This window comes from Rutidosis leptorrhynchoides, chromosome 2, assembly GCF_046630445.1.
Source record: "Rutidosis leptorrhynchoides isolate AG116_Rl617_1_P2 chromosome 2, CSIRO_AGI_Rlap_v1, whole genome shotgun sequence".
Classification (NCBI taxonomy): Eukaryota; Viridiplantae; Streptophyta; class Magnoliopsida; order Asterales; family Asteraceae; genus Rutidosis; species Rutidosis leptorrhynchoides.
In genome coordinates, this window is record NC_092334.1 from 396,960,294 (window position 1) to 396,973,801 (window position 13,508).

Sequence of the window (13,508 nt, forward strand, 5' to 3'; positions counted from 1 at the left end):
ATAGTCGTTTTCCCTTCACGTATTGACTTCCTCCTGGTTATACGATTCTTCTCCACGAACCTCGCCCTGATACCAGTTTGTTGGGATCGACCATACGTCCACGCCCACATACCACGTTTGGATCGATCACCCCACACCAAGAACCACACAACCATGTATAAGTCAATAATAAATCGACAGAACATAAAAGTAACACGTACACAACATTTTACGTGAAAAACCTCTAAAGAAAGAGTGAAAACCACGGGACCAGCGACTACTTAAATTTCACTATATACGAACAATATACAAGATTGAACGCTCTTTACAACACTATTGAATATTATCATGTACCTCTTAATACTTCTCACAACGGTTGATTACAATAAAAGAATTCGCTCTGATCATTATCAAATCACCGACACCACCATACGGGACAGGGGCAGAGTAAGTCGACTCTCATTAACTCTCTTTTTTGCTCTTAAGATTTTTCATCCTCCTCCTCCTCCTCCTCCATTTTTCTCCACAGGTCTCCAAGTTAGATTTGCTCCTCAAGTTGGACATGGTCACCAAGTTCCTCTCCAAGTTGAACTTGGTCACCAAGTTATTCCTCCCCTAGTTAGACTTGGCTACCAAGTACTACACAACAAAAAAAAGACTTGCACTAATTAGTACATTTGAGTAAAACCTAACAACCAAATCCACTCTCGAGAAAGCATGCCCAATGACAGTTTCTTGTGCTGATATCTTGGCGTTGGCAACTAGAGACACGACTGTTTTGGTACAAACATAAAGTGAGCTATTTTAACGAACTTTAAGTATAACTAGCAAAATGGACCCGCGCGTTGACGCGGGGCGTTTTGATTGCGTATTCATATTAAACGGAGCGTATTATAGGTGTGTATATGTATTGAATATAGTCCGAGGTATTGAGCGTATTTTTAGAAGTGTCCGTTTGGGGTATATAGTTAGTCCCGTTGTGTTCGTAAGATTTTTTTAAGTTGAACAGTGGGTTAAAAAAAATTTTACGCGAGTCGAGCGGAAAAATGTCCCGTTGAAAATATATGTGAAGTGTGTTTAAGATTTTTAATTAAAATAATAAGTTTACATTTTGCACCCCTAGTTTGGGGGTTGAACTTGAAAATTGGTCAAAGTTGGAGGGGGTGTCTGGTTCGTTTTTACCCCGCGATCGTGGGGTTTCCCCCTTGTATCTCCGCGATCGCGGAGGTCCCTTTTTTCCCACTGTTGTCGTTTTGACCAAGATTTGGGCGGGGGTTGGGCCAAAACGACCAAAATCCGCGTGACAATTAGTATATAGGATTAATTAGACGAGGTTTATATTTTGAGAGAATGCTAACCTAGCCCTTAAAGCTATGTTTAAAAATAGCATATGTAACTTGATTCCTTATTTATAGTTCAGAGTTGCCATTAATAAATACCAACTCCAATATTAAATAAGGAAAGTTGGTATTAAAAAGGAATACTTAGAATCCCTAAAGAGGTTGAGGCTTAAGAATCTCTAAAAGAATCTCATAGTATACAACTTTGGGAGCCTTGTCTTTAGGGGAAAAAAAAAGAAAGAAATATTTATACTTTACAATTAATTTAAGTGAACTTATAAACTTAAATAAAGTAAGCTTACTCAAAACAACCTGATTCAACATTTGCCCCAACTCAATATGGACAGATTACCCAACTTGCTCAACCCACACATTGAGTTACGTCTTATATTCGGTTTGCGCAGACCGGTGAGCCAACATGGGATGTCCCTTTGGAAGAAGGGACTCACTAGGTGCAAGTGTAACTGGCTCGGACCAGAATATAGCGGCACCAAACAATACGTTGCAAACCATCGTGACTAAATTCAAGCTCAAGGGTCTCAATATTATCGATTTTGTAGCACTTTCAGGTATCCTTTTTGGTCAATCGGTGAACACTAAGATTGCTCTCAACTCTCAACAAACCTAAAGTCATAATTCAGTGGGTGGGTGTTGGGGGGGGTGGGGGTGGGGGGGGGGGGGGGGGGGGGGGGTAACATTACTGATAAAAAATGGCTCTGTTTTGCAGGAAGTCGCACTATAGGAAATGCTAGGTGCACCAGCTTCAGGCAATGGCTATACAACACGGGCAACGGGCAACCAGATTTTAGTTTAAAACAATCGTACGTAGCTCAACTACGAATTAACTGCCCAAGATCTGTTGGTGATCAAAACCTGTTTTCAATGAATCCTTAATCACCAACCAAGTTTGATAATGTGTACTACAAGAACTTAATAGCTTTAAAGGGACTTTTAAGCTTCGATGCGATCCTCTATAAACAAAATGAACAAACAAATGATTTGGTGAATCATTCTGCAACAAGTCAGCACGATTTTTCGAGCAGCTCACGAAGTCTATGATCAAGATGGGGAACATATCTCCATTGACTTGTAACGATGGAGAGATCAGAAAGATTTGCAGAAGGATCAACAAATAAGAAAATGAATCTTCATTTGTGTTTTGGTAAATTTGTTTTCATTTCATTAAATGAATGATAATTCTGTCATGTACTATATACATATATATCACGCGCTTTTCGTCCAGTATATTCATTTACTATAAGGTCTACTGAAAATATTTACGCCATCATGGCATCGTATTCTCGAGAAAAAAAAATGCTTTCTTCGCGTATATTCATTCTCTATAAAGTCTAGTGAAATATTAATGCGATCATGGCATCATATTTATCAAGAAACCAAGACGCGTGTTTCTTTAGTACAAATCTGTAATCATGTTATAACTCTTCCATTACATATTGTCCCTCATATTTTAGAATGAATATGGTGAAAAGATGTTTCCTTAAAAACCTTAATATTAAAAAGAAAGAACAGAAAGTTAATCCTTACATTTTGAGCAAACGACAAAGAAAGTTCGCCCTACATTTACATATATGAGATGGAGATGCACATCATTCCTTCTTCTTTGCATATGTTTGCAGTCTTGTGCTTATAAAAGCAATTCGTTGTATGGTAAATGATGATACATGGTGTGTTCTTATTATTAAACTTTATCGTCGTGGAACCACCATCTAGTCTCCTTAGGAGATCTACCATTTCTACAATTCTTAACGTATCGATCATTATCTTCTGGGCGTTCCTGTAAGCATAAACATATGCAGTAATTAGATGGCAATATGTGGTTGGGGCCCTGACATCCTTGCAAAAGGTCTCATGTTCGAATCTTGGGGTGGCCAGGGAAGGGTTGGAAATAGCCAGGGAGTATTCCTGATGGCGAGTATTCCTGATGGGCTGCTTACAGTAGAGTATGGGGTCGGATTACTCGCCCTTCCCGGGTAACCCGAACAGGAACAACTTTAGTTCTTTTAGTTTAGTAAATGGCAATATGTGCAAGCAGGGACAATTAAGGCTCAATTTACTTGTACATATAACAAATAGTAGTAGTATACGGGATTAAAAAATTACAAAAACGTATTGACTTGATCAGATTCATGACATACTGCAACATTTATGGGCAAGAGCGGTGCTATTCAAGAACACAACTTCACACGAAGGTCTAGAAATTTTTTCCAAATAACCATTTGTGATAATTGGAACATGATTACATAAAATTTAAAAATTAAAGCAGAAGACAGAGTAATAACCTTCACTGTAGAACTTGATAGCATGGACAGAATGCTAATGCAAATGGAACCAACAGTCATTGCTGGTGACCAGGAGTCATACAAAATATCTACAAAAAAAGAATCAATCAATTGAAACCTTGCACAATATTAGAAACAAAAGCTTATGAAATTCAAACAAGTGATCCAAAGTTGCAACAGATTGGTGTAAAATACCTAAACATATGTGGCCGTTGCTATAAATATGAGGATGAAGTGGAGCAGGATTCAAAAATATCACCTGTATAAATCATTTCATCAAACAATATTATAATAAGAATCAAACTTGCATAACCACCACAGAATTCAAATTCAATATTTTAAACAACCTGAGGTGCTTCCATAGGATAATTCTCAGGGAAATCAACTTGAAGTTGATACTTTTCATTAGCATAAATAGTCCCTGGAGCTCCATTCACTTCAATTACCCATCTTTACATACATAACAAATACAAAAACACATCATAATTCACAAAACAGAGAATTAATAAAAATTATGAAACCCTAGATTGGAAAAACCATTGATTGAGGTAATTATTGATCACATAAGTATGAATTATGAATTGAGATTTAAATAAAAAAGGTGAAATTAAGAAACCGTTGAAGATTATCGGTGACTTTGTGAGTGAATCCAGAAGGAGGATTGATCTGCCACTCAGTAAGCTCTTTCTGAAGTCTATTGGTTGCGATTTTGCTTAAAACCTAATCAATTGAAATTGAAATTGAAATTGAAAATATACATAAATAAAATAAATAAGTAATTGAATTCAAATCGAATGAAATTGAGAGTTGAATACGTAGAAGATGTATGTATAGGTATAAGTAAAAGTATACGTATAGGTATAGATACAGATGTAGAGATGTATATACGTACAGATACCTTTCGAGAAGAGACGGAGGAACCGGTCATAGCGGCGGAAAACGACGGAGGTGGATATGGGGAGGAGTGGCGTAGGTGGGAATGTGGGATTACCCTTATTACGAGTACTTACATACTTTCCTAATCCCGCGCAGACGTGTTTTTTATTTTAACTTTTTGTTGTCTTTTATATGGGATGATTCTCACACACACTTTTTTGATTCTCACACACCAATTTAAAGAAATGGAGTATTATTAGAAGAGTAAAAGGTTAAAATAAGTGTGTGAGGATCAAAAAAAGGTGTATTAGAATCATCCCCCTTTTATATCTATCTATTTTTATATTATTACCCACTCCGGCTCATAATAAGTGGCATGTTTAACTTTTTAAGATCTTACTAGTAGGATTTTGAATTCAAATATTTTTATTTCTGTTATATAATATTTAATGAAACTTATATGCATAGATTCATTTAAAAAATGTGTTTTCATTGATATTGATTATATAACACAAATAAAAATATTTGAAGTCAAAATCCTACAAGTAAGACCTTAAAAAGTCAAACATGACACTTATTATGGGACGGAGAGAGTATTTAATTTTTTTTTTAATAAAGGGTAGTAATATTTCCACTTATGATTTTGATAAATTAACTAGAAAAGTCTAAAATACCCGTAAATAATGTCTTACAGAAATATTTATGTTGGAGTTTGTTTGAAGGTATTTCTGAAAGATAGGCTCAAATGAAAGTGTATCCATCGAAACTGAGTTTGAATATATCATCTCCCTTTAAGAAAAGAGCTTGGTTTGAATGGAGGAATGGGAATGAAAACTCTACAATGACTCAACCAAATTTTCCCCAAACCATTCAACATTCAAACCCAGATTTCAAACTTACTTTCACTAATTCAATCCCAATAAAACATCAATTTCAATCCTCTCAACAATTTTCAACTCACAATCATAACACAAATCATGCTTTCCCCCCAAAATCCACTCTATTTTTGGGTGGGCTATCGAGGTTCACCAATTAGGATATCATCAATTACACTTTTGGGAATTTTGGGGTAATTGAGGGAGTCGCATGGAAACAGAATCGAAAATTTGCTTTTGTAAAGTTTCAAACTTTAAGTCAAGCTAAAAGGGCTATGAAAGAGATGAATGGCAAGATCATTAACGGTCGGTTCATGTTTATAGGTTTTACTAAAAAAAGATCTAAATACTAAAATCACTCCAAAAGTTGCTGTTAATCATCCCCTATGGTAGTTCAACAGTCAACATATTTGAAATCCTCAAAATCAACGATGCCTGTGATCAACTTGTCCGTTAATTAAGAGGTTACTGATCGTCTTCATTTGACTGCTCCAATCGTAGACAAGGTTCCAATCTGTGACGACCCGAAAATTTCCTACCAAATTTAAACTTAATCTTTATATGTTTCTGACACGATAAGCAAAGTCTGTAATGTTGAAATCTCAAAAACTTTGAACTGTGTTCATGTATTCATTGACCTTCGACCATTCTCGACGATTCACGAACCATTATTTGTAAATAAATGTGTATATATATAAAAATAAATATAAAAATATGTATAGAGTATATTAAAAATAATTATTTAATGATTGTAATACTCGTTGGACGTTTCGATTATTATTTAGAGAAGTTTAATTCAAACTTATATGATTTTAAAATAAACGGTGATCCGAAAATGAGTTCTATAAATTATAGACTTATTAAAAATGTATTTAGGAGCTGTTTGTTAAATTTTAGAACTTTTTATATTTTACCCAGAATTGAGAGGGACAGTTGGTGTAATTTTTATTTAATAAATTAATGATCAAATTTTATACCATAATGACCAAAATAAATAAAACTATTTAATTTAAAAGTTTGAGATTTTTCTGAGACCTTTTTATTCACCACTGATTTAACAACGGAGTATGATTTAGCAGTCCGTGAAAAACTGTCGGCACATAATTCCATTCCACTCGGCTGCTAACTGTTTCATCTTGAATTCATAACCACTAGTTACTGTTGTTGATTGATACCATTCATTACAGGTGTTATTACATTATTACATTTATATGATTATTATTACATATATCTATATAATATCTACAACTATATAGGTATAACATAGATACATGACATAGATGATCACACATACCCACAACTATTTCATCTCCCTTCTTTGCTTCTAATTCCTATCAATGATCACCATGACAAAACCCACTTAATCGAACATCACCCTTATATCTCTAAACATTCACCAACCTACTTATTGTTTCTGTTTCTTATTAATCGAACCATCACAAACCCCACGATCACCATTGTAAACCGGACCTCCGGTCACCATGATCAACGACCCACCTCTTCTCTCTATATCTCTCTCTCTATTTTTCCTTATGAACTCGATCACCACTCCCATCCTTCACCTTTATCCTCTCCATCAACCACCACACATCACCACCATGTTCTGTTTACGGTTTTTATGTCCATCAACTCAACCACAATCACCTTTTTATCACCACCAATGTTGCCGCCCAGTTTTTCTGCGTATTTGTTTATGTCCTCCGTTTAACCACTTCAACTCACATTCAAACCATTTTGCTACTATTCCGATGAACCAATTTGGCTACTGTAACTACTGCTACTCGTATGGTATTTTGATCAGACCCAATCATGTCACCACCAAAATAATCACAATAAACCATTACCTCAGCTTACACCATCATTATCAAACCTACTTCCATCTCTCTCTCTTCCTTTCCTCTTCGTTGAATCACCATCGACTATACTGCTGTTCGTTCTATCAGATAGAACTAATGAACTTGTACCTACTTGTTGACGTTATGCAAGCTTTGATAGTACACGTTAAACCATCATCCATCACAAGAAAAAGTGGACCGATGGACTTACACTTGAACCATTTGATCAAACTGTCCAGAATGATTTTGGCGGTGGACAAAAGATGGTTCCAACTATTAAAGCCAACCTGATTTCGAAGTTTCAACACCCAGATAGATATCTGATTTTGATGGCGAGAAGATGATCAATAAGATGATGAAATAATAAACATGAAAAGCGATATACGCATGTAAAGGCGATGATATTACTTTCGGTGTTAAACTGTGTGACACCGCTAATTTTTTTTTTTTTTTTTTATAAATACGTGGCGGAAGCATAATATTAATTAAATACGATATCGATATTTGTACAAACCGATGTCACGTGTCATTAAAACAATTTACATATTAACAGGAAGAGACGTAAATACATTCTGTCTTCAAAAGTACACGGTTCATATTCTAAAAGACCACATCAGAGTTAATCCTGTCAAACATAACATCATCATGCCCGACTTCTCCCAAAAGCACTATCTACAAAAGCTAACAACCTGCAGGGAGGAGATGGAGGGGAATTAGCACGAAGCTAAGTGAGTACGACTAACTACAGGCAATAGCATACATAAGTGTTATACTAATCATGTCACAATAGTCTAACACACAAACATCACCCAAGTGCCGTCTACAGAGACTTTGGCGGCTCGGCCAAACCATTAACCACCAGCTGATCGGACTGGGGCTTACCAGAAGTTCCTCCACCACCGTATGTATATACATAATCCACACGCGACGTAAGCGTCATTCACATATATATACACCACAGCTGTCTAGGCCACCACATGAGGAACCCAACCCGCAGGTTGATCTCTCCTACCGAGGCCACCACACAATAGGGACGCACTGGGCTCCAGCAGACAAGCATCAACTAACATGCAGTCATCACAACAACTAACTAACCACAACAATAAGTATATCTAACAAGCATGACAATCATAATATAACATGCTTCTATATACTATATTCTGCAGTTAGTTCCACTCACCAAATACCAGCAAACGAGAAGGTATTCAGCTATCTAATCACTGAACCTTCTCTTTCTCCTTTTCTCCTGAGAAAAACATATACACAAGTTAGTTTCTATCCGATAGCACAAAACAGCACAACACTTATGCACTTTCAAAATTTACATCAAAATCATCAAAATCAAAACGGGCAGCATAACGGCTAAAAATCAACACTTAGTAAAAATTTCTACTGCATAGACCATCGGTCGATCGGCAGAGACTATCGGCCGATCGTCACTACACCATCGGCCGATCGACCACACTATCGGCCGATCGTTAAAATTACAACCGTTGGTCAAAGGACTTCCACTATCGGTCGATCGTCTAGTCCATCGACCGATCGTCACACACCATCGGTCGGTGGTCAGAGACCATCGGCCGATGGTAGTTCATCTGTAGCAGCAGCTACCAAAGTGACGAGTTTCTCACCAAACTCACCAATTCTCGATCTAGAGCTCGTTTTTAACCTCAAAACTCACCAAATCGAAGACACTAAACATTAAGAAACATAAACCCACAAGATTTAGACTCAAACTACATCAAATCTAACTCTTTTGACCCAAAATACACACTTTGTAAAAACTAACACAAAAACTCAATTTTCTCAATGATTAAAGCATGAAATGCTACAAATTTTACCTTGATAGACTTAGTAAATCTAAAGGAACAAGATAATGTAAAGATTTGAGCTCAAGAATAAGGATTAGAATTTAGGGTTTTGGTAGTTGAAGAAGATGAAGTACGGGTGTGTTTGTGTGTGAGAAATTTCTGGAAACCAAAAGAAGAAAATGGGAGCACTAGTCACTTAAAGTGGGTTAAATCCTACACTGTGCAACACACGGGTATTTATCAGTTATCTGATATCTTTCGTACATCATTTGGCAACCCAAACGAAGTCCAAATTAAATAAACAAACCTGTTCTGTGACCCTTGTCACGAACTGGTCCTAACCACATCATTAAATAATGACAAACATTAAATAAAAATAAAAGCATATAATAACACAATACTAACTTAAAGGCAAAATAGTAATCTTACAACTAGGCCCGATTGAGGATGTTACAAACTGTATGTGTTCTCCTATTTTTTTTTTTTGATTAGCCGACATTTACAATAAAGGTTACACCACTTGTTAAAGTGGTAGGGTTGAAAAATTTGATATACCCGATTTGTTTACAGCGATTTTTTTTTTAATTTAGTTTGATAATGGACTTGGACAAAAGGGGTCAATTAAAGGGCTAGTTGGGTGGATTCAACAAATCAAGTTATTGGACTATTAAAGTATGGACTCATTTAAGGTTAAGTGGGCCGTGAACCAGTTTTTCTGTTAGTTCGTTGGGCTGAAACGAGATCAGGAATGATAATAGGTGAGGTACTGATAATTCTCGTTGATATATAAAATGAAGAGAAAATTTGATGATGATCAAGAGATTATGGTAATAAGATTATTTGGATTATGAGGTTAAGATAAATGATACATGTTAATGAAGAAAGTGAATTATGGGATAAAAGAAATTAGAATCTTTATTAAAACAGAAAATAAGCAACAATGCAATGGTTAGTGTTATGTGTGATTAACAGGAGGTCACAGGTTCAATCCTGGTATGTAGCATTTTTTTTAAATAGATGAAGGAGAAGAAGAAACAGGCTGTTAACAGATTAAATAGATATAGGTACGATTATAATCAGTAAAAACAGATTTGCTTGGATTGTTAAGAGTGTTTGGGGGTTATCGAGAGGTCTCGGGTTCAAGCCCTATCTCGTGCATTTTTTTAGAAAAGAAGAAGAAGGATACAGAAATAAAAGTTAAAAACAATTTAAGTTGGGTGTCATTTCAGAATCAAAACACATAGCGTAATGGTTAAGGATGTTATCGGGTTAGCGGGACGTCGCGGGTTCAAACCCGTACTTGAGCATTTTTTTAGGACTACTTCTTTGAGGTAGTTTACTTATTACTCATTATTATTATTATTATTATTATTATTATTATTATTATTATTATTATTATTATTATTATTATTATTATTATTATTATTATTATTATTATTATTATTATTATTATTATTATTATCATTTTTAATGTAAGTAGTATTGTTATTGAAACTAAAAAATTTTTTTATAAAAATTATCATTTTTAGTATTAGAACTATCATTATTATTATTATTATTAGAATTATCATTATTTTTATCATTATTATTTTATTTATCATTTTTATTATTTCTAACACTAATAATATTATTTTTATCATTATTATTATTAGTATTATTAATATATCAAATAAAAATTTTCTATATAAAAATATATTATTTACATAAAACATAACTATATTAATATGTTTATAATAAATATTAATTATCTATTTAATGTATATAAAATTAAATATAGTTAATTTAGTTATTAATGAAACGTACAAGTTACTAAAATAACAATTAATAATAATACCTAAATTTATTCGATTACCATTATATGTGTTAATATACATATAAATGATATAGGTTCATGAATCCGAGGCCAATCCTGCATTGTTCAGTATCGTCGTATGAATATTTTTACTACAAAATATTGTAGAGTGAGTTCATTTGATTCCCTTTTACTCTTTACATTTTTGGGACTGAGAATACATGCGCTGCTTTATAACTGTTTTACAACTGCTTTATTAAATGCATTTGAAATCTATATTTTTGAACTGAGATGCTTTTATAAATGTTTGACGAGATAGACACAAGCAAAACATTCCTCAAATGAATTATTATGCAGACAGAAGTTCTGTGGATTATTATTGAATTAGTTGGACGTTATAATTGCCACTACTTGTTGTGAATATTTTCCCCTCATTATTATTGCTTGGTAACCTAAGAATTAGAAACGGGTATGGTGTGATGACCCGGGAATTTTCGACCAAATTTAAACTTTAATCTTTATATGTTTCTGACACGATAAGAAAAAATCTGTATTGTTGAGTCTCGAAAAGTTTGAAACTCTATTCATGTAATCAATTACCCTTTGACCATGCCTGACGATTCACGAACAATTATGTGTAAATAGATATGTATGAGTATATACATATGTGTGATTATTAAATTGAGAAATATTAATAAAACATTTAACGGATTAGTTGAGATGCATATAAGCTATGAGATCTATTTTATGAACCTGGAAATGTTATCAAAGTATTGAAGGATTAATACTTTACATGAACGTAATTTGTTCAATATAGTTATTGACGAAATTAAAAGAAAATATCATATGATTGAATTATCAGATACATTGAATTATGATTACGAGTCTCTGTTATGAGGTCCACTTTAAATCAGGAAACCCTTACTTTTTAACGGTATTCGAAAATTTAGTGAAATGACTTACATGTAAGAACAAAAGTGTTATTATTGAGGATTAGACAAAGGTTAGTGGAGAATTGAATTTCATAATACTTGATTAATCTATTCTTCAAATGTGCGAAAACGCTTTACGATAGAATAGAACTCGAATATTTAAGATATATGTGATTGAATAATGTGAGATGAAATATTGGTTGTAGATAACTCACAACGTGTATTTAAAACGTGTTTACAAATATTGAAGATACATACATAGTTTCAAATTAGGTAACACTTGATATGATTGGTATTTAGATATGACATCTAGGACATTTGATAAATGTTGGCGCATAAATGGATTACGCCAAATTAAGTTTTTAAGTATAAACAATACGTGTTATATTATCTTCTAAATGAAATTTAAAACGAACTTTAAGATGTAATTAAATATTATATCATTACATAAATATTTTTTTTCCATTACTCATGATATGTACAAGATTATATTTTAAAATGAAAATATATATATATTAATTTAGTCATAAAACGTTTTGATTTAAACTAATATTATTAAATTATACTTTGACAAACAACGAGCCTCTAATTTATAAAAATAAATGACCACAACGCTCAATTTTATAAGTTACATTTTTTTATAAGATAATTTATTGATGAGTAAGTCAAATTATTAATAAGGGTACACGTCGCGTAACGTAAAAGGTTAGTTTTCTAAACGTACGAAAGTGCGCTCGAAAAACCGAAAGTGGTACATGAGTCGTGAGACCACGACCGTGTCATTTTTGTAAAAATTATATTTTTACCATGAGCGTAAATATAATATAATATTTAATTAATTCTAAAGATTAAATATATTATATATTAATTAATATATAAATTAACGTACCTATGTGTTATGAAAGGCAAAATGTGTCGGCAGCCTTGAAAATAAATGGATACCAGCTGGAAATTAGTGTCATGCGATTGCATGACTAAACAACATCAACCCCATGCAATCGAATGGGGATTGATTTCACAAAACAATATATAAGCTCGATCAGTTGGCACACGGGACACACACACCTATATTGCTTCGTATATATCTATATTATTATTATTATTATTATTATTATTATTATTATTATTATTATTATTATTATTATTATTATTATTATTATTATTATTATTATTATTATTATTATTAGAAGTATTGAGTGTGATTATTCTTAGTATTTATACATAAAACACTACGACAAGTTTATGCCCGCGTTATTTGAAAATGAGTTTTATGAGTGGGATAGAGCTAAGAAAATTATGGGTTATAGCTATGGAGGTTATGGGTAATGTTCGGGGGTTATGCTCATGAGGTCAATCTAGTGTTTATTATCTCCATTGCGTCTACGTACCTTTCCTACAATATTGAATCTCAATATTGATATGTGAGTACTCATAATTTAATTTTTACATACTAATAGTGTATCCCTGACTAGTGCTTAAGTATATAGGATTATGCATGCGTGTACTTTTGATATTGCCCTTAGATAGGTTATGTTGAATCTTGAATTAGTTACACCTACGGTTGAGATAAGGTATAAGATATGCATGTCCTTGGAAAGTTAGCGAAAAGCTATAAACTTTTCATTTAGATTTCGAATGGATTCGATGAACGGATTAGAAGTTATTGTCAATTGAATTTTTGTATTATTATTAAAAATGATTATTATTATCGTCGTTATTATCGTCGTTCTAATTTTTATCTAATTAGTATTATTATTATTATCATTAT

The 13,508-nt window shown here is 33.4% G+C and overlaps 1 protein-coding gene and 1 pseudogene across 2 annotated transcripts; one reads left to right on the forward strand and one right to left on the reverse strand.

Annotated features, from left to right (window-relative positions):
* The first annotated feature begins 327 nt into the window (after window positions 1-327).
* On the forward strand, window positions 328-2,455 carry LOC139889082 (peroxidase 72-like; annotated as a pseudogene).
* Window positions 2,456-2,626: 171 nt separating this feature from the next.
* Window positions 2,627-4,646, reverse strand: LOC139892200 (probable ubiquitin-conjugating enzyme E2 16). Of its 2 annotated transcripts, none has more exons than XM_071875244.1 (6): window positions 4,518-4,646; window positions 4,236-4,339; window positions 3,967-4,069; window positions 3,815-3,878; window positions 3,620-3,708; window positions 2,627-3,114 (listed from the first exon to the last, which is right to left on the reverse strand). In XM_071875244.1, the coding sequence occupies exons 1-6, from the start codon at window positions 4,545-4,547 to the stop codon at window positions 3,019-3,021; spliced, it is 486 nt and encodes a 161-aa protein (XP_071731345.1). In that variant the 5' UTR covers window positions 4,548-4,646; the 3' UTR covers window positions 2,627-3,018. The 2 variants fall into 2 exon arrangements, with proteins under 2 accessions (XP_071731345.1, XP_071731344.1); XM_071875243.1 differs by having other exon boundaries at window positions 4,512-4,644.
* Between the last annotated feature and the right edge of the window lie 8,862 nt (window positions 4,647-13,508).